At 34.9% G+C, this 23,088-nt stretch overlaps 1 protein-coding gene across 3 annotated transcripts in view; it reads left to right on the forward strand.

The window, feature by feature from the left end:
* Nucleotides 1–23,088, forward strand: part of LOC149782417 (adhesion molecule nephrin-like) — a 506,160-nt gene that overhangs the window by 408,351 nt on the left and 74,721 nt on the right. For all 3 annotated transcript variants that reach the window (XM_089933811.1, XM_089933812.1, XM_089933813.1), the window contains exons 2-4: nucleotides 7,884–8,240; nucleotides 12,648–12,944; nucleotides 21,365–21,655. In XM_089933811.1, coding sequence (XP_089789937.1) covers nucleotides 7,884–8,240; nucleotides 12,648–12,944; nucleotides 21,365–21,655 — 945 coding nt within the window. The remainder of the gene's footprint in view (nucleotides 1–7,883; nucleotides 8,241–12,647; nucleotides 12,945–21,364; nucleotides 21,656–23,088) is intronic.

A 23,088-nucleotide genomic window follows, 5' to 3' on the forward strand; every position in this document is an offset into this window, starting at 1 on the left:
AATCGTAGTACGAAGAATTACTTTGTGGTGTTAATATGTTTGCATATTTTGAAGAAATGAGTTGATATTTGTAAAGAATTATATAGCTTGCCAGCCGTCATAAGAGTTAATGTTGTAATTCGCTCTGTGGGTATTTTATAGTAGACTAGCACATGTGTTCATGTGATTATAGATTTTGCCCTTGTTGAATATTTGTGTACGCTTGTGGGAGTGTAATGTACAGACATGCATCTGATTGTTGTCATATTGTAGTACAATGAGATTAAATATGTATGTGTATATACTGATGTGATGCAATGTATTGATGTCTGTATGACAATTCGCTGATACCGTGTTATTACGCTATTGGTTACCCTGCAAGAAGTGTGTGGGAATTTCGATGTGTATGCATGCGTGACAGAAACCGTAATAGCCTTATCTGATGATTAATTGTTGATCTAGTGTGAGGCGAGATTCAATAAAGCATATGTTAACGCCTTGTGGTCTTTCACAGGAAGCTTTGAGGGACAGACCAGTTACAGTTTGGTCCCATAGTCTCAGATAGAGAGACGTAGGAAAGGAGAAGAAAGGAGAGAAGTCAGGAGAAGTTCAAGTCTAGGAGGAAAAGGGGAGAGAAGGGAGGAATAGGAAATTGGGAGCGAAAATGGAGGAGGAGATAGTCGAGAGGGAAACGGAGTCAAAGGAGGTGTTGGAGCAACGGAAGAAAGGAAGGAATTAGCGGAAAAGAAAGAGATGAGTAGACACAAGGACAGGGGGAAAATCGAACTTACACTGTAAATCACGGGATGAATTAGGCTGTCACTTGGTCGAGGGAAAGACAGGTGGTTGAGAGTTTATCGTTTTAAATTATCGAATTTATTAAATTGTAATTAATTGAATTTCATCTTCGTGTTCTGTATAATTTAACCATCGGCATTGCTGACTGGGGGCTCAGAACTGTAAATCTACCTTGTCACTAATTTAACTTTCTAACCCCACGAGCCCGGGTGGAACTTTCATCATAATTTAATTAATATATATTGGAAGAACCCCACCCCAGTGCGTGCAACCATCACACCCATTAGTACTTTCAAGACTGGACTATTGTAACTCAGTTCTGTCTGGTTCATTTCATTATCTACTTCAGAAACTTTAAAATGTTTAAAACACAGCTGCTCGGATCATACTTAGAGTACCACGATCAGAGTACACCTCCCGCTGTTCTGTACCCTTCAGTGGCTATCCATTCAATCCACAATCAAACACAAAATTTGTTGTCTGTGCTACATTTCACTGACGGACTCCAGTCCAACATACCAATGCGACCTCATCCATGAGTATATACCAGCAAGATACTTACGCTCCTCTTCTGACAATCATATACTCATTATTCCCACTATGAAAACAAAGTCATATGGACAACATTCTTTTGCATACCAGGACCCAACAATGTGGAACGAATTTCCCACTGAACTTAGACACAAAGACACAATGATTTCATTAAAGAGTGCTCTTAAAACTCACCTATTTCAACTGCAAGAACAAACTTAAAGACCTAATAATGTTTCCTACCTTAAATATTTTCAGCATGTTTTATATTTTCTACTTTCATGGTATTTGTTTTTGTAATCATGTCATTATATGTGTTTGTAGGTTATAGGTGTTGTCTAATGTTGTAAAGCGCTTAGACCATCTAAAGATTAGACACTATACAAACTCCTCATTATTATTATTGATTCAAATGTGGAGTAAGCCAGCGGTCTTTCTGCCAACCAGTCCAGGGACCCCACCCCCATGTGATCATGCCCTGTGACGGTCACCGCGATACCAAGGTACTTAATGTACTTATCGGTAAATATTAAAACTTTTGCTATTGCTGCTTACTTATTATTTATAAAGTTTCAATGACTTTCTCTCTTTCTATTCCTATAAAAAAATCCATTTTAATCGAAGCTTGTAAATGTAAATAATACATCATATGGTGGCTGGCCCAGATTAACCTACCATGGGGGAACAACTCTATTTTATCGCGGTATTTGCCAAACTTACGCATGGTAGCACACAGGTACATAATACACATACAGTACAACTTACTTATGAGAAGAAATGTTCATGCTTGTACTGGTATAATATTTCCACAATAAACGAAATGATCCAGTGATAAAATCGAAGACACAGCTGTAATTCAAGTGTAAATCCATGAATAACAACATTACAAATTAAAAGCAATTATTATTTAACTTTATATGAATTTTAAATGGAATGTGGGCAAAGAAATGTAAATTTGCTGGGCCTGCTAGTAAGTGGCTACCCCATGTCAACACCAAATGGTGTCGGCAAATTCCAACTTTTCGATAGAGAATTGACTTTGACCCTACACCCCAACATAATGTCCAAATATCAAAAATGGGGTGGCAAGGGTCAGAGGAAACTCAGACTAACTGACTGGCAAAATTGCTGGCTACCAATTATTTCAGGAAGGCATTTAAAAAATGGGAAAAAATGAGGTAGATATTGATGAAGTGTTAGTGACATTGTTCATAAAGACAGTATTTTGTATTACATGTATCAATTATAAAGAAACATTCGTTCTTGCTTTTTGTATGATTTACATTGATATTGTTATATTTAACAAAATAAGTATTCTTGTGCTTTGAAATGTAATAAAAACATGTAAAACCTATTCTATTGCCATGTTTATACATATTAAAAATAGGTCCAATATAATATTATACATATATTTAAGTCCCTTCATCATGGCATAAAATGGCTTAAAAGCAGCTCCAAATTTTTAAATTTGTGCAAATTTCATGGTTCAAAGAAAAATATTTCCAAACATCTATTCTTGGTTAATAGAATGCCACTTCCGTTGAATTCATATAACTGCAGTAGTTTTAACATACTATAACTGTTGGATATTCTTGATGTATGGTAGGTTTAAAAATGTTTATAAACATACAATATAATTTCAAAACGTACAACATGCACTAATTGCCAGGCATCAACATTATGTAAAATCTATTAATTATCAACTATGTTAACTTTGTTCGTAATGTCAAATGAAGAAACAAATATATCTTTTATAGAAATGTTTGTACTTTTAGTACTGCATATCCTTGATTACCCTGCATCCAAACTCTGGAGATATGTACATGTGTACCGGTATGTTGAGCAAATGTATCCTTCACGAGCATTTCCCCCATAAAGTCACAGATTACTAATTCCCTTCCCATGGACGACATTATTATTGGGCCATAGACCACAGTGTAAATGTTTCTGAAAGAGAATGTTATCCTGGTAAATTTGACATATGTTTATGTTAATGCAACAAGCCTTTTAAGCCATCAGCAGTAAATATTGGTGGTGTTTCTTTTAAATAACTGAACTGCAATGTTTGGCCACACCATTAGTCTCTAGAAAGATGACTCTCCATTTAGGATGGATACATTCATGGTTAAAGAAATAAAAATAAACCCAGTTGAAGAATTAACTTTACACTTTTCATTTCGACTCCTTCTAATTTCTTCAGTATGAAATTTAACCTGATGTACCTTGCATCACAGAATTCACCAAAGACATTAATCCTTAGGAAATGTTATCTGCAGTACACTACCAATTCTAGACAGATTCTGTTGACTATAAATAATTACTAGGTTGTATCCATATACAACATGAAGTAACACTTATCACCCACTTCTAGAGCTAATATTGCAAGATATTATGATTCTCTGTTCTTAAACTAAGTAACTCGAGAAGCAAACTAACAATGTCCAGGACTCCCAATTTGATAAAAAATTAGGAGTTCCACCAGCAACAGTTGCACTGCCTTACCAGAAAATATTGAGCATTCCAGATTAGAAGAACTATTGGTTGCCATTGAGTTTAATTTCTACATTCTTTATACCACTCCAAAAAAAAAAAACTGACTTTGACCTAAATTATCAGATTTGCATGACTTAGTCGATACCAAAATTTCTGAATGGTTTCCAAGTAATCTTTCCAGGTATTATTATATTGAATTTCTTTTTCGAAAAATTATTATTTTCCATGAGTGTAGAATTTTGACACCTAAACAGTATTTTCAATTTTTATACCTAGGACATCGATCATTAGTTTTATCATGATGACTGGTGAAAGTTGGAGTCTTTTCCTTATTTTAACAAGGTTTGAAATGTTCAGTATTTACAAAACTTGTAAGGCAAGTGATGTTTCACTTTATGTGTCAAAAACAATGGCCACATTTGTTTTAAAGTGGGGTGTTTAGATTGCTTAAAAATAATAATCTTGCTCTGATTTACTCAGTATTCAAATAACTGAGTGGAATTTTTTGGATCATTGGGCCTTGTCCAAATGAACCCATATGAGTAATGTTTGATCAGCCTATCAGACAATGTGGCATATGTTAATGTACCGAATGTTGGCCTTAGTGACCAATACCCTAGGAAATATACACAAAAAACTATCACTTACAGATCGTTGAAAATTTTAATGAAGGAACAATGTCTGGATGACTTAAATAAATTCCATAGAAAATAATCAAACTTTTGATGACACAGATGAAGCTCCGAAGGCGTGGACTGACTTGTTTATGGATGTATTCTGTAAACATTCACAATTGACAATACATTTAGTAAAGTATGAAATCCAATCAAATTACCTTGTACTACTAAAATCTTTGACACCATGGAAACACGAGACCAATCAGGGCTGTTGGAAACCATGTACAATATAAAGTAAGGAGAAATAAAATAACAAGTATGATTAAAAAAGCTAAAAGAATTTATTGTCAATCTATGCTTGAAAATAAAAAGAGCTTCTCAAATTCTATTTGGAAAGTTTTCAATGAACTCATTGGGGGAGCACACAAAGATCAGACAAATAAAATTCACTCATTACTGGTAAACTACCGGTACACCATTGTCACTGATGACACTGACATTGCAAATGTTTTCAACGTTTCTTTTCACCAACATGACCAGAAAATTAATGGAAACAGTGATAGAAAACACCTTTATTGAGCTGAATAGGTAATGCATGAGCAAATTCACTAGGGAGATATGTTTCTCTATCCCAATAGTATAAAAAAAAAAACTTTGTTAAAAATGTCACATTGAATTTTATACCAAGAAAGCTACTGGACTTGATCAGATTGGTCCATGAGTCTGCCTCAGCTATCTCCGATAGCATAACTTTCATAATCAATTTAATCAATTTAAGTATTACAGCCTCATCTGTCCCCAAACTATGAAAAACTGCAAAAGTAATGCTTATTCACAAATCGGGTTCAAATGATGATGCTGATAACTACCGACCAGTCTCGATAATACCAAACGTGTCAAAATTGATAGAAGAACATGTTGATGACTTGTTCATGTCATATTTAACCAAACACTTGCTGTTGCACCCTAACAAGGCAGGCTTTAGACAGTAACATTCATATACAGGATATCCACATACAGAGTTCCCATATATTTGCAGTCACTATTCCAGTATAGGCTATCTGGTAATATTCCCCACCTGCAATTTATATCTATCGAACATAAAATTCCCAACCAAATAGGGAATTATTCAGTACTCTGAAACTATGCTTTGGAATAATATTCCAATTGAGATTAAAAATGCCAATTCTGTTTCCTTCTTTGAAACCCGACGTGTCCAGTGGCTTCAGAAATGCAGGTTAAATTGAGAATGAAAATAACTCTGTCTTCATGAATGTATATTACATGTATATTGACTATGTGGGTTTAATAAGTATGGGTGGGTGTTCATCTGGGGAAAGGAAAGAAAGTAAATGTGTACATGTTCATGCTACTATGTAAGGTATGCATGTGTGTGTCCTTGTGTGTATAAACAAGTTCCTTTGTATGAGTGCATCAAGGTAGATTAGGTCATCAACTAATTATGTAATCCTCTTTAAATAAAGTCATTACAGTGGAACCTGTCTTGAAAGACCACCCCTTCTGCCAAAACGTAATGCTCTCTCATGACAGGTGGTCTCTCATAACAGGTTATAACACTATATAATCTCTAAATCTGTACATGGAGAACCTGATCTCTCAAGACAGGTGGTCTCTCATAGCAGTGGTCTCTCAAGACAGGTTTTACTGTATTGTTATTGGGAAAAGACGAATGGTTGCTGGTAGCTTCCTGTGGGTCGGTTGCTGTTACTGGGGTTTCCGTTATGCACAGCCTATTATATGCTGAAAAAAGGTGTTAAACCGATAACAGAATGTTACATCCATTATAGTAGTTGAAAAAAATAATTGTAAGGTATAAGAAATAATATTCTGGTTCAAGGGGGAATTCAAACTCCCCACTCACCCCATTTAAAACGTTGGTTCCTTAAGCTTGATTTCATTCCCTGCTTATCAGATGCCTCTTACAAAAGTTCATTCTTTTGATCTCTGGAAGCTGAGTAACTGGTTAACTAATATATTGTTTTGAAGTGTAAACACTTACTCCTAAGGCTTATTAGGTATACTGGCAAAGTGTCTGTCCTCTTTTTCACAATATGTCATATATTTTCATTGGAGTCCGCCTTTGAAGTACAGTGGAACCTGTCTTGAAAGACCACCCCTTCTGCCAAAACGTAATGCTCTCTCATGACAGGTGGTCTCTCATAACATGTTATAACACTATATAATCTCTAAATCTGTACATGGAGAACCTGATCTCTCAAGACAGGTGGTCTCTCATAGCAGTGGTCTCTCAAGACAGGTTTTACTGTATTAAAAATTACTTTAGCTTGCTATTGCTTTTAGATTACATAGATTTTGGAGTTTCAGTTTTTGTGTTAAAAATTATAGCAACTTTAGAAAATGATCTTTTTATGAAAATGTCTTGCTCACAAAAGTTTAAAATATTCTTGCTCTGATTATAAGAAAATAAAGAACTTATTGTATTCATTACGTTAGCTGATAAAGAAACAAAAATCATGAGGTAAAAGAAAAGTATCCTTGTTCTAAAAAAGAATCGTCCCCCTCCTCAGCTGCATTATATGGATGGTTTCTTATACTTTATTTGATATATTTTTTATTTTGTAATGATGTTGCACAATATGAAGATAACTGAGTTTTCTTCATTATATAAAAAATTATTTACTGTATTTATTGTTTGGATAGAATAATGCAAGTACATGTGGGATACAGAAATCTTATGTGGAACATAGCTTTGGGATAGAGCATGTGTGTGTCTATCTATCTATCTATGCAATAAATTAAATATGATGATGATGATGATGATTTGGTGCATATTTTGTTTAAGAAAAAGTTTCAGAGGTGTGCATACTGTGGTTTGTAACTTGTGTATAAAGGCCAGTTTTTATTTCTCTCATGAGTGGCCACTACACTGGACATATATGACTGTTTTGTGATGTGATTTGATTTTAAACGTAGCTTTAACAATTTTTCAGTCATATCGCTACGATGTCTGCAGTGTGACAGTTTATAGTGATGTCTAGCACTTTGGCATCATGCCGCAGACATGTAGCATGATGTCCCACCCAGTCACATTATCCTGACACTGGGCCGACCAGTCCTAACGCTAACCTCTTAATGCTGAACGCCAAGTGAAGCAGCTGTTAGTACCATTTTTGTAAGTCTTTGGTATGACTCGGCCGGGGATCTAAACCACGACCTCCCGCATCCGAGGCGGACGCTCTAACCACTAGACCACTGGAGCAGTCGACTGTTTTGTAATGAGTCTTATATCATCATTAAAGTTTAGACAGTGTATATACATTTCATCATATACTGATATACCGTGGATGTTTTGGCTCTCATGAACAGAATGTATAATATATTTGATAAAGTATTAATGCATTGCAGCAAGAATTATAATTAAGGAGTACTTGATTTAACAAAGTGTTAAACATAATTAAATGTAATGTAATTTTTTTGTTGTAGTTTGTGCTGAGATTACACTTCGATTAAGAGATGCTGCTGTAGTCTATGGTCAGCCATTTGCTTTGGTGTGCTATACAACAGTTGATGCGTCACCACAACGTGCAACCTTCTACAAATCCCTGAGTCCTGATGTTGTTGGTAACTTTGTTGCAAGCATTGCTTCTAATGGGCCTGATTCCTGCCAACCAACAAATTCAAGTGTACCCAAATACAACTATAGCTGTAACAATAATGGAAAAGAGATTACACTCACTGTTCCTGGTGACAACTTAAATGAGCACAAAACTTACTGGAGATGTATTAATCCAGGGGGAACAATTATAGCTAATAATAATGTCATGCAAATTTTTGTCAACGGTGAGTACAGAGTTTTTCTATATCAGATAATGGATGATTTTGAAATCAAATTCTGTAATTGCAACTGTACGCATTCTTAATATTATTTTGTGGCTAGGTAGAATTGCAAAAAGATAGCTGCATATAGTTATTACAGAACTATTAAGATAATAACAGTGGTTACACTTGAGAGGGGATAATGTCATACACCCCAAATTATTCATTTTAAAATCTGAAATAAGAGACTGCTTCCAGAATTTTATATGTGATTTGATTTTCAGTTAGTGCCAGGGATTAACATTTATGCCCAGTTGTATCTGCATGGTTATGTTTGCTTAAATCAAAAGATAAAAGAACTGGTCTTTTAATAGTTATTTCTTATATTTTTGCAGTGACCGTCACAAGGTGGATTGTTCAGATTAGTTAAAGAGCTTGTCAGAGAGAGCTCTCACTTTCACTAATATAAAAGCCCACAAAATTTATAAGAGCTAAAATTCCTGATGATAATTATTTTTCAATAGCTAATGTTAGTGAAGCTGATGTTTTTGATATGCTAATTAAGGTTAATATTAATAAATCCTCTGGATTGGATGGTATTGGTCCACAAATTCTTAAAATTGCTGCACCAGTAATAACAAAGTCACTAACGCATATCATAAATTTAAGTATAATGAGTGGTAATTTTCCAGAAACATTGAAATGTGCAAAGGTTACACCTATTTTTAAGAAAGGAGAAAAGGAGGATCCAGGAAATTACAGACCAATATCAATTCTACCTGTATTATCAAAACTATTTGAAAAGCACGTAGCCATTCAGGTCTATAAATTTTTCGAAACAAACTCTATTTCATAAAGCTCAATCAGGATTTAGAAAGTACCACTCGTGCCAAACAGAACTTACCAAATTAATTGATCTTTGGCTGAAGGAAATGGATTATGGACATATGACTGGGATTGTTTTTCTTGACTTGAAGAAAGCCTTTGATCTTGTTGATCATGAAATTCTGCTGCAAAAGTTGAACTGTTACAGGTTTGACAATCCTTCTTTAAACTGGTTTTGATCATACCTAAACCAAAGGTCTCAACAAGTAAGCATTGGCAATATTAGCTCTCAGACTCACACTATTCATTCAGGAGTCCCTCAAGGCTCAGTTTTGGGCCCTCTCCTCTTCTTTATATATATATCAATGATCTACAGTTAAATAATGAATCCACAAACACAGATTTGTTTGCAGATGATGCAACCATGTATACATCTAGTTCTGATACTGAAGTTATCCAAATGAAATTAAACTCAGACCTTATCAGAGTCCAAAACTGGGCACAACAAAATAGGATGGTAATTAATGAAGGTAAAACAAAATGTGATTTTGGGGACATCACAAAAGCTACACAAGTCAGGGAACCCAAAACTGTCTCTTGCAATAAATAATCATCCATTAGAAAATGTCAAACATGAAAGGCTTGTAGGTGCGTCTGTAGATAATAATTTATTATGGAATGACCATATTGATAAGCTTTGTAAAACACTGTCATCCAAAATTGCCCTTCTCAGCAGAATCAAGAAATATTTACCTATGGAAACTCGCAATCTATACTACAAGTCATATATTCTTCCAACAATGGATTATTGTTCTAATGTATGAGGAAACTGTGCCAAATCTGAGCTTGACAGGATTTATAAACTTCAGAAATAAGCAGCACGTGTAATTTTAGATGCATCTGTTGATCATCCCTCAAAAGCATTATTTACAGAACTCAAATGGTTCACAATATATGACAGGATAGATTTTCACAAGGCAGTTCATTTATATAAATGTCTACATGGAACTGCACCAGAGTATCTTCAAGACTTATTCAGGCCTTTTTCAACACAATACCAGTTGAGATCAATATCACATGGAAACCTTCTAATACCAAAACCATGAACAGAGCAATTTAAAAAGAGTTTTCAATACTCTGGTACAGTTCTGTGGAATAAGCTTCCACTACATGTAAAGTCTGCTGAAAATATTAGAGTATTTAAGAAAAGATATCATGAGCATGTATGTGTTTCTAACATATAATGGAATTTAGTATTTTAATACTAAACATGTTAAAATAAACAGTAATTATTGCCATCTTCATATAATGTGCATTGTTATACTCTCCTTAAGAGGGCCTCAAGGGAGAATAGTCCTTGACTAATGAGTCACCCTCTATAAATAAAGCATTATTATTATTATTATTAATGTCTAGAGTATTACTGCATCTTGGGCATTTCTTAATCATTCCTCTGTGAATGATGTTTTGAACCTCACCTTTTGGCATCTCACTCCACTTTCTTGTCATTTAAAATTCCATCAGTGTGGCATTATTTTCATTAATACCTTGTGATTTTAGCCCGACAAGTTGTCAAATGATCTTCTAGCCAGCAATAGAACATTACTGACAGCAGTGGTAATGTAACATGACAGCTTGTCTCAGGACACCAGTCTCTCTTGATATTGGCAAATTCAGCAATGCAGTAGTAGTGGGTAATCATATTACGACTGTATCAAATTAGTTTTTTTGAGTTCTGGCTAGAGCCTTGATTCTAATCTTAGAGTTTTCTACAAACAAATTTTGTTTTCAGTTTAATGGAAATTTCCATTAAGATGATAGTAGTGGGGAGCTATATTGGTTTTTTAACTTAGAAATATCAGGAAATGAACTTTTGACTTACGTCATGGTTTTCAAATTATGTCTTTAGTTTTTATATTAAGGTTGATTGTATTACATTACTATAATTCATACCTTAACATCTTAATATGTGGAGTCAGTCTTTTTGCTTTCAGTTTTTACTTTGAGATGATTTATTTATTTTTAATTATTCACTGGAATATTTAGGCGCTCATTAATACTTCTTGGACTACTGGTAAATCATTATTTTGGGGTTATTTTGAATTTATTCAAGGATGTTTTGGATCATGTCATTGTGATACATCAATATTTATAAATAATCGTTATGGGCACATTAATGGGCCTTCTATTAGATTTAAAGTTTGTGAGTTGCCAAAGTAAGCTAGGATTTTCGGGAACCAGTCTAATCGGGATTTGTTTTTTTAAGTAGCCATGTGTACAGTAAAGTAGCGAGGTAAATCACCTGGCTCTTGGCTAATGAGGAAACCCCTGCAATAGTACATTTGAGGCTATTTGATTATCCGTATGTTGAATATTGGAATTTATCAGTACCACTGGAATTCAATCGGAACTCTATATATTTTGGATTTTTGATGTAACTTTTAAGAGCATAGAGTTGTGAGTCAGGAATTTAAAATTTGATAGAGCAGCCATAGTCCTCAACAGTAAATCTGATATGTAATTAGACCTTCTCAGGTCCAGATTGTAGTATCAAACAGACCAATCGCTTCTGCCCTGTACAGTAAGGATAAAAGACACCTTGCTTTCAAAACTAGACATATCGAAACCTTTGAGTTTTATTTCCTTGCAAGTGCCTCAGCTTCCCATGAGATAGACTTGGTCACATGATGAGTCATTGAATAGTTCAACATCAGCGAATCAATTTTTTTTCTTCTCTTTTTCGAGTTTTAAATTTTCATGATGTTAGTATTTCACGGCAGAACTTTAATGAAAATTTGCAGATAGCGTGGCGCTGAAACTTCTCAACTGTTTTAAAGACCTTTTCCTGTCATTTTTGTGCCTTAATTGTTTTATCATTTTTGAGTGCTATGTTTACACAGTTTTGCACAATGGCAGAATTGGGAGCAAAGAAATTGAACAGCAATCATCTTAAGAAATTTTTGTTGTGGCATTTCATATGAACATATTTTGCTACTGATGTATTTCAACGTTAAAGTCTTTATTCTTCTCCTATGTTGGTATTATAGTTATGGTTCATGCTATTCATGTTGTTTTATTTGTTGTCATTGTTGCATTTTTTATAGTATTTCAGTAATATATTGAAATATATTTGCACATTCTGTGTATTGGTTGCCGCATCTTTGTACAGTCACCTTTTCATTGAAGGAGTAAGGATTCATCTTCAGTGTATATATTTGATGAACAAAGCAATAGCCTTGTGTTTAGCTTTATCAGTTTTTTTTAGTGATGAGGAGACTTGTAACTTCCTAGAAACATGCCTCTCCCCCCAACCCCCCAACCCCCCAAAAAAACCCATCAGTTGTATGTAGAATCTCATTACCGGTGGGGTCTTCTTGCCAACTTAAGTTATGTGTGCATATATGCAGAGAGACAATAAGACTAGCTGAAAATATATACTGTGAATTCCTTCATTTTAAGCAGGGATCTCTGAAAGTTAGGACAGCCTTTTATTGTGGGTTGGGATGGAGTTTCAACTCTGAATAAAGACATGCCCTAAAAAGCTGTACAATCCACAAGAGATGCTTCAAAATATGTTATTCAACATTAATACCTCTTTTATTCCAGTTCCTGTCTCACTGGCCCAGCTCAGTCCAGCTGGAAGAGTAATATTGAAGGAGTCAGACTCAGCAACTTTGACATGCACAACCACGTTGTGCCGTCCTGAGGCTGAAATTGCCTGGTGGAAAAATAATGTGAACATTACAAATAATGCAAACACTACTACCTATGACCAGGACATCACTACCGGAACACTAGTCTACACAGGCAATAGACTGGACAATGGATACACCATAGTGTGTAAAGCTTGGAATGAATATGGACCTCCACAGACCTCACAGGAGATAATCCTGGATATCAGATGTAAGTACAGTGGTTGTTTTAATGATAATTTTATATTTCTACAGATTGCAAATTAAATCAATTGTCAAGTAATAGACAACATGAAAATATTTGCTAATGATATATTGTTACCAATCATTATATGGGTTGGCCAAAGGGTGCGGTTTTAGATCCTACCATTGGACCAGATTGGGTCAACTGCTGTGGTGTCCATGGGTAAGGCACATTACTCCAATTGCCTTGGCACTTGAAACGTACATGCCATAAAGCAACAAACCCAGCCGAACCAATTCAGTAGTTATGGAGAGCTGTATAACTAATTATAGTCAATATTTAAACAGCTTCTATAAAACAATTGACAGATTTATCATGGCATATATTCATGTCGGTCTAATCATATATACAAGTAAATCTTTAACATTTATATTAGTGCTGGGTCTATGTGAACTATGGCTGCTGATACTAAAATTAGAACAAAAATATATTTTTATGACCTAGGGGACTTAAACTACATAGCAGGAAAGAGTAACAAGTAACTAGTTTTGTATAATTTAAAATATAAATTTATATCCCTAAATTAAAAAGTGAAAGAATTCAAAATAACTGATAGTGGTAAATTAATTCCTAAACGTTCTATCAATTTCATTGCATCCAATTAATCTTAATACGTTCCAAAGGCATTCTGAATGAACCTATGATGTCCTTAACTTCCACCACAGAAGAATCATTTTTTAAATCCAAATATTTCTTGACAAATCCTTGCAGCTATCTTTGAATAAATGGTAAAGTACTCTAGTTCCAACGAAAAGATAATAAATTTAATAATAAATCAAACCACTCAGTGTATCTCTTCGAAATAAAGTAGTAAATGTCATGAGACATTCTGCATGAAAAACCTTTTACATAAAACAATATGCAGTAGTAATGCAATATAGTATGAAGCTTTAAAATGAATTGCTATTATTTTGAAACACTCAGACCAGCTGGTTTAAACTGGCTTACCAGGAAACAGGACAGTCTGACCTTTGAACAGTTCACATGTCCTCACTAGATCAACTGAAGTTATTTTTAACAGTTTCATGGATCAGCCTTGGAATTATATGAATGTGATTGACACACATACTACATGACTCATCCTTAAAAGTGCCAACTATGATGTTAGAAATGCTAGCATTACAAATGACTTTAACTAAACAAGCCTTACTAAAGTCATTATTTGGAAAATAATATACATAATATAAACATACACAAACTATATACAACTTTTATTTAAGACTGCTCAACTAAACCTTGATAAAGAAGAAAACATTCTTACCTGAAGATCATTTTTTTCATATGGTATTGACCTGCTACCAGTTATGACTTGTTGTCTAAAAAGATGTATATTTACAAAAACTACTTATCAACTGCAAAACAGAATTTGACCTAATGTGAAAGAAATCCTCCTGGCTTTGAGGCCAGAAAATATTTGTACCAATGATGATTATTGGCTAATAGGGATGATATTTGTTGTGATTAAAGACTTTACTTCTCACATTACAAAATTTAACTGCATTTGATAGAGAGAGTCATGGCAAAACTGTTTTGAAATTTTTACAAATAGCACTGTGATGCCATTAATTTTGGTCACAAATATAGAAAATTTCATGAGATGGAAATCAGAAAATGTCTTACTGCATTACAACCAAGATGAGTGAAGTGCAGTGTGGCAGTTTATAGTGGTGTCTAGCACTCAGGATATCATGCCATAGACATGTAACATTAAGTCCCTCACGGTCATATTATCCTGACACCATGCTGACTAGCCTTAACACTAATCTCTTTAATGTTGAGTGCCAAGCGAGGCAATTGTTAGTACCATTTTTATAAGTCTTTGGTATGAACCAACAAGCTCCTGCAACCAGGGTGGATGCTCTAACCACTTAGGCCACCAGGAGTGGTTGACATGGTGAATAACCAATGCTATTACACACATCACTGCATTGAATAAGAAAGTTGAAGCCAACTTTAATACAGTCTGATTAAAATCACATCTCGACTGTTGTAGGTGAAGGTCTGACAGTGTCCTCTTAGGGGTCATGTTCTGGTGACCTGTAGTATTGTCATAATCATTAATTTTATCAGCCAGTCAGATGTAGCTTTATATCTTTGCATAATCAGATAAAGTTTTATATCTTTACATTTGAAATACTGGGCAATGTGGCTGAAGCTCATCAGTGTGTTCCAAATCAAAGGTTTTTTGTAACCAATACTCCAAGGTTTCCTAGGAATCCTCAGACATGTCCATGGTTTCCAAGCATTCTGAGAATTCCTCAGATATATCGTCAGAGGATTCCTGGGACACATCATCAGAGGATTCCTCAGACATCTCCCTGGCATAAAACATCAGACCAAGACTTGAAGCAAATATTGCAGAATATAAGAATACATTTTATTTTTAATTTGTTCAACGCGTACAAATAAAATTTTTAAAAGGTCCAAATATCAAGAATGCCCATAGGATTCCTTTAGTGCCAAAATTGTCCATTTAATTTTGATAATCCATCCATTTATATCCTGGTTCTTTGATGGTTTTTAAACTTTACTGATTTTCTTCTTTATCATCACCTCTTTGATATTCTGACATTTCTTTTCGATTAGACCTGTGAAAAAAAATAGTTGAAAAATATAAAATATGATGAATTAATAAAACAAATAGTGCGCATATAACATAACTGTTATTGGCAGCCTTAAATTTACAAATCATGTTTGGAATCCTTTAGTTCTGAAAACATGGTATTAACCCTTAAAACGTTATATTTCTACAATGGACTGGTTTTTTATTTATTTGGGACCATCATTCTAAATTAGTTGATAACATATACAGGCAGGGTTATATTCTGTTCCTTGGCTCAATGTCTTACTAGTTCAAACTACAGTGTGACCCCACTATAATGCGCTCCGTTATAACATGAATTAGGATATAACATGGTTGTGGTATGGCTCGCGAAATGTCATTTACCTTATTACAGGTATTTTTCTCATAAACAAAAAAATTCTTATAAGTACGAAAAATAAAATATGTAAAGAGTTTTATTATCATTTTGGAGAAGAGATTGCATATAAATCGAATATAAGATGATTGTGGCATGGCTCCTGAAATATCATATACATGTATTATTCTCGCACACGGAAAAGATTTCTACTTAAAAGTGTGAAAAATAATGTGTAGAAAATTTATTATCATTTTGGGGAGAAAATCACGTATGAATTAGAATATCAAACAATCGTGGCATGGCTCCTAAAATTTTAAAATGTAACCATTTTCTTACAGTTTTGTGCCAAATTGTACAGTTCGGAACATGCCTTGCTGTGTTATTGCTGATAGGACTAAATATGTGGATAGAGGTTGAAGTAGACATTTTATATCTGACTTTGAAAAACCTTTTGACATGTCCCCCATGAATTGTTAAAGAGTCAACTTTTCATTGTGTGCAGGCAAACCTTTATGCTGAATAGGCGCTTTGTATGTTTCCAAGAATATGTACTGACAAATGGTCCCAAATCTGGCTGATGTTACGAGTCTGTGCTCTTAAAATAAGTAATAGAAAAGAGTGAAAAGCAACAAGCTTTGCAAAAGTCAACAAAAAATGTATTTTCCTTGAATACAGAAGTGAAAATGAAAAAACATAACAATTTACATTATTGCAAATTAAATTCCAAAATAATCATAGAATTAATGACACAAGTCCTAATAATTTAAAATTCTGAGTAAACTTTAGTAGAAATCCAAATTAAGTCCAGTGCTGATGGTGTTGATGTGTCTGTGATGAACTGTATAATGCTGATGTGGCAACAGTCTTTTGTTGAAACAAAGTAATGTAATTCCAGGTTTAAATTCCCAGTAAATCACAGACATGATTTTTCTCCATTTTAAAGTGACATGTAGGTTGCGAGATTTGTATAGTCACGTTACTCAGGATGCAAATGGCCATATTGAGGTCAAATTTCAGCAACGACCTACTTTCATCTCCTCTCTCAGTGGATTAAAAACACGATGAATACTATGCTCATGATTTTTGAGAAAATAAATCATATTCCTATCGATTTCATGCAGGTATATCTCGATGAAAGGTTGTTCAAGTTTGCTGGGCAGGCTAGTAAGCGGCTATCCCATGCTGACGACATGAATTCCAACTTTTCGATAGGGAATGGACTCTGACCCAACACCCCAACATAAATGTCCAAATATCAAAAATGGGGTTGCAAGGGTCAGAGGAAACTCTGACTAATCAAATGGATATAACACTAGTACAATGTAGCATCTGAAGTACCGCAAGGCACAATATTGTGACCAGCATCTTCTCATAACACACCATTGACATCATGATTGAATTTTACTAAGAAAGTTGACTAGTCACAGATGACTGTACAGTGTGACCCTGCTGTAGCATGCTCCATTATAACAGTTGTGGCATGACTCCTGAAACTTCACACACATGTACTTTCTCATACACGAAAGTTCTTTTTTCTTTCTTAAAAGTACGAAAAGTAATGTGTAAAAATTATATTATCATTTTTGGGGAAGAGATCATGTATCAGTTCTGATATTAAGATTATCGTGGCGTAGCTCTTGCAATTTCATATACATGAATTTTTTTGTACTCCAAAAAAAGTTTTTTCTTCATAAATGAACAAAAAATAACATGCAAAACGTTTATTCACATCACAAAACAAAAGTAATGTGTTAGTGTATCCATTGCTTTATAAAGGAATTTAGTTGCATACAAATAAGAGTAGACAAGATAATAGATGGCAACAATTATACCGTTAGATTTTGCTCAGCATCACTGTTGACAGCATTACCAAGTGTTGGGATAAACTTAAATATTTTTTATCTTGATAATATTCATAACTGTCTAGAAATTGTAGGCTCTGAATCAAAGATGTGCATTGAAATAAAACAAAAGAATCACAAACAGTCTAATTTAGAAGCATGTACAAGTTCGGCTAATTCAGAGCCAACTCATTTAAACTCCCACATTAGTTCTCTGGAAACCAATCCAGGGATGATATCGACTCCAACCATAGTCACTGCCAGTTTGTAGCATTAAATAAAATTGTTCCAAGGTTGAGGTGAGATGGTTCTTGTGTTGCCAGTTTTATTTATCTCTCTGAAGTTAATAAAAACTTGGAGAAACAGGTGGACAGACTTCAAAAGCAAGAAAACAAGATTGTTGGGAAAAAAGGTAACTACTGTTATTAAAAAATTAAAAACCGCACATTCAGCAGGTATACCTGGACATCAGTCTGAAAAGAAGAGAATAGTTCTCCATTGAGAAAAGCATACAAATTAATTACATGCAATTGTTTCAAATAAATGTAATGATCTGGCTGACAATGCAGCATCCTGACAGATACGGAATCTCCTAATTCACCATTTTTCCTTTAGAATAATAATAATAATGAGGACTTTGTAGAGTGCCTAATCTTTAGAAGCTCTAAGCTCTTTACAACATTAGACAAAAAAACATAACATAACATAAAAAACATATACAATGTATAATGATATGATTACAAATACAAACACCATGAAATTAGAAAGCATAAAAAAGAAATATAGAAAAACATGCTGAGAATATTTAAGGTAGGAAAAATGATAAGGTCTTTAAGTTTGTTCTTGCAGTCGAAATAAGTGAGTCTTGAGAGCACTCTTGAATGTGATCACTGTGTCTTTGTGTCTAAGTTCAGTGGGTAATTCATTCCATGTTGCTGGGCCCTGGTATGCAAAAGAACACTGTCCAAATGACTTTGTTTTCATAGTGGGAATAATGAGTATACGATTTTTAGAAGAGGAGCGTAAGTATCTTGCTGATGTATACACATGGGTGAGGTCGGATAGGTATGTTGGACTATAGTCCGTCAGTGAAACGTAGCACAGAGAACAAAGTTTTATGTTTGATTCTGGATCGAATGTATAGCCAGTGTAGGGTACAGAGCAGCAGGGAGGTGTTCTCTGATCGTGGTACTCTACGTATGATCTGAGCAGCTGTGTTTTGAACTTTCTGAAGTTTTTGGAGTAGATATTGAGATGAACCAGACAGAATTGAGTTACAATAGTACAGTCTTGAAAGTACTAATGAACACACAAGTGTTTTAGTGGCATCAACTGAAAGATATTTGCGAATGGAGCTGATGCATCTCAGCTCAAGATATGCAGCCTTGCATATGTTCATGACATGTTGGTGCAATGTGAGAGTACTGTCCAGCGTAACACCTAGGTTTCGTACTGATTGTGTGAATTTAGTGTTGGTGTTGCTGATATTTATTGTTTGAAGCAAAGGGTGTGAATGAGAAAGTCTTTGTGTTGTAATCAGAATGGCCTCAGTTTTATCATCATTCATCTGCAGCTTGTTACATGTCATCCATGATTTCACATCAGAAATGCACCTCTCTACACCTTGGATGGTAGCATCAACTTCAGCTGGGTGGCTAGATTTGTATATTTGGGTGTCATCAGCATACAGTTGATGAGACACTGGATGATGATCTCTGACACTTGAGAGCGACTGTGTGTATTGAATGGAGAGAACAGGTCCAAGAACAGACCCCTGTGGAACACCACAGCATAGGTCAACTGGGCTGGAGTGTATTCCATTTGCAGATACAAGTTGTGTCCTGTTGACCAAGTAGGACTTGAACCACAGTAAGGCTGTATCATGAATGCCAAATACATGCTGGAGATGGTGAAGTAATATATCATGGTCTATTTTGTCAAATGCTGCAGACAAATCAAGGAGGGTGAGGACTATAATCTTTCCGCTATCCAAAGCAGAGAGAATGTCATTACTTTTAGAAGAGTATTTTCAGTACTGTGGCAAGGCGATATGCAGATTGTACATTGCTAAAAAGACTGTTTGAATTCAGATGAGATACAAGCTGGGATAGAACAACCTTTTCTAAGATTTTTTATATGAATGGGAGATTAGAAACTGGGTGGTAGTTCTTTAAATCATTATGGTCTAATGTTTTTTTCTTCAGCAGAGGCTTTACAATGGCAGTTTTGAAAAATGATGGGAATTCCCCGGATGAGGGAGAGGTATTAATAACATCAGTTAGTGAAGGCAATACTGAATCTAAGCACTCAGGCAGCAGTGATGTTGGAATTGGATCAAGTTCACATGACTTTGGTGCACTCTTCATCAGGATTGTACATACGAAATCCATAGAGACAGGTTTAAATGTTGATCATGGAGTTCTTTGTGATGACAGCAATTCCACCTCCACGAGAGTTACGGGGTAACGACTTGATGGAGTAACCAGTGGGTGTTATATCTGCACACTTGGGCCCATCACCTGATGTTTTTAGCTATGTTTATGTCAGGAAAAAGACATCAATATTCTGGTCATTTATAAAATTAGCTATTTCTGTGCACTTTTCCGGTGGTCCTACTGATTGGGCATTGAATAATGCAATACGCAGCGGTATCTCTTGAATAGTTGACACGAAGGTTGACGAATTCATAGGGATTTGAATTAGGTTATCTAAATTAACGGTCAAATTTTTAAATTGTTGAGCCGGAATGGGAATAAGTGAGATAACTGGAATTCTTCCTCCTGTTCTACGCTGGCCAGCTTTGAAACGTTTCTTTATTCGCTTCTGTGTACATTTAAGTAATGATGAATTTATGTCCCAGTTTGTTTAGTCTAGAGCACAATGAAGTGTGAAGAGCCAAGGAGTGGTCATTTAAAGCAATTAATGAGGGTCCATCTTAGCATAAACGGGTTGACTGGCGAGTATCACATGATGGCGGTTTGTTCAAATGGAAGTTATAGCAGTGGAGCAAGACAGCTGAGAAAAAGTCTAATTGTCTCGTTTCCAAAACAAGGAGATGAACAAACACATATGAACTGAACAGCCAATACATAATGAACACAATAACATAGATAAAGACAGGCAACAAGCACAAATATCATGAAAGTGGCACAAAAAAACGGAACAGCTGCATCAAGCCGGTTAAGCGATAGCGGCCATCTTTATACAGGACAGATGCTATCATTGGAAACAAAGAATCCAATACCAGGAAATACAAATGTGAGATTATTAAAATGCAACATCCCATATGAAAACATCATCCTGATAGGTAGCTCTGTATTACCCATTTGATACATTTTTGCTATACGGTGTCCATATATTGTGTTTGTTGTTGAAAATCGTTTATAATGTGGCCAAGACATGGAATCTTGTAAAAGTCTTTTATTAATAGATTATGTGCCCCTCTCGGTGTTTTTGTGGTGTTTGTATTTAATTAAAATTAGCTTTTTTACTGTTTAATTATCAGTTTACTGTAGCTAGACATCAGTTAGGGGAAAAAATCATGGGCTTGTTAAGGAAATGTGTAGTTATTTTCCCAAAATTATTCAGCTTGTGTCTGAGTTATGTCATTGTTTTATTTTCACAGATGCTCCAGCAGGGCCCCCAACGATGAACAGTTATTCTAATGGCTCTGTGATCAGTGTGATTGAAAATACACCATACACTCTGACCTGCACTATAACAGGGGGGAATCCTCTTGCTTATATTTCCTGGAAGTGCTTTGGTTTAGCCGAGTCCAATATTATAGTGAATCAGACAGTTACTTCTACCATCTCTCTTAGCATAAATAGGAGCTGGGATCGTCAACAGTGTTTGTGTGTTTCTACCCAGGAAGTCCAGGGAAACAGAACTGCCTTTGTTTTGATTCTTGTTCTGTGTAAGTAAAGTTTTTTTGTTATCTTTCATTGGATATTGACCATATTGACTTTGAAATATTTGATATATGCAGATTGTACAGAATTTGGTTATAAATTTCTCTGCTAACTTTACCTCAGCTTAATTTATTTTGTTGAAAATTATGTTTTTACCTGTTGCAAGTTAACAATTTCTCATGAAATGTTCCATTATATCTTTCATTTGATGATGACATATTGAATATGAATTTTATTGGACATGTAACTTTCATTTATGTTTTGTTACCTTAAAATTAATATTTTATTCAAACCTTAGTACAGTTGCATTTGTTGCCATCTTTGATGTCAGTAGTCTTGCTCATATCTAATTATTTTAAACATAAAATTGGTAATACAGGTTTGTGGTTACTTGTATTTAGTTTCATCATGTTTGGATGGAAAAGCTAATTTTAACAAGATATTTCCATGATTAAGTTCATCAGCATTATTCCAGACTTGATACAGTGTACTTTGTTGTAAAATTAAATTTTAGTACACAATTTTTTTTTAAAGGCCTCATAGTCTACCTTAGGTTGGGGTGGGGTGCTCCCAGTATTATCTTTAATTATTACAGAAGACCCACCCTGGCTCATTTTTTGTTAGAAATTTAAGTAGTGATAGAGATGCAAAGCTCCGGGCCCCCAGTCAGCGATGCCATCAGTTAACCCTTTACCTCATAGAGCATAGTTACAAAGTGCAGCGCACTATAAATAGAACACCTGTTACCTATTCGACTCCATACACATAGGCCTGCCTGTTAACTGTTAAGCAATGTAGTGTATGTTACATTTAACAGCAATTTTAACCATTTTACATTTTTGGTACACATCTATTATATGTGGAAAAATTTAAGAGTAAAGTCTAATTGTTATAGCTGTGTAATTATTTATCACGGAAGAATTTTTTATGTGCTTTAAAATCAAGAGAGAACTCGTTCACCGTCATGTCAATGAGGCTGCATGACCAACCGTAGCTGCCATTTCTCATACTCGAAATTTACAAGTTTTTGTCTGCATCTACATCACTTAATTTATAAAAACTAATTGCTGCCTACATCAATATCAGAGCCTTTACCTAGGTTATTGAATCTTTCATAGTTGTGATTCTAATCGTGAAAACTTCGTAAGTACTGAATGAAATCCGTGACCACCATTTTGCAGAGTGGAGATTACGACCCAGTTACTTTAAATATCAGGTATCAACCAGTACATAAACAGTGACCACGTGATCTGACGATATTGTCATTCACAGAAATGAATGTAGTATCTAATAGGGGTTTTTCCCCCCGAAGGTGGTGCTATGAAAACCGGCTTAAAATGGCTGATGTTTACAGCCAACGATAAAAGGCACTTCCATGCAACTTGAGTAGAGGCATCAAAAGGCACTTCCATGTGAATGGTGTAGAGGCATCCAAAGA

Source organism: Sinohyriopsis cumingii, chromosome 15 (assembly GCF_028554795.1).
Source record: "Sinohyriopsis cumingii isolate HCF-2022 chromosome 15, ASM2855479v2, whole genome shotgun sequence".
Lineage (NCBI taxonomy): Eukaryota > Metazoa > Mollusca > Bivalvia > Unionida > Unionidae > Sinohyriopsis > Sinohyriopsis cumingii.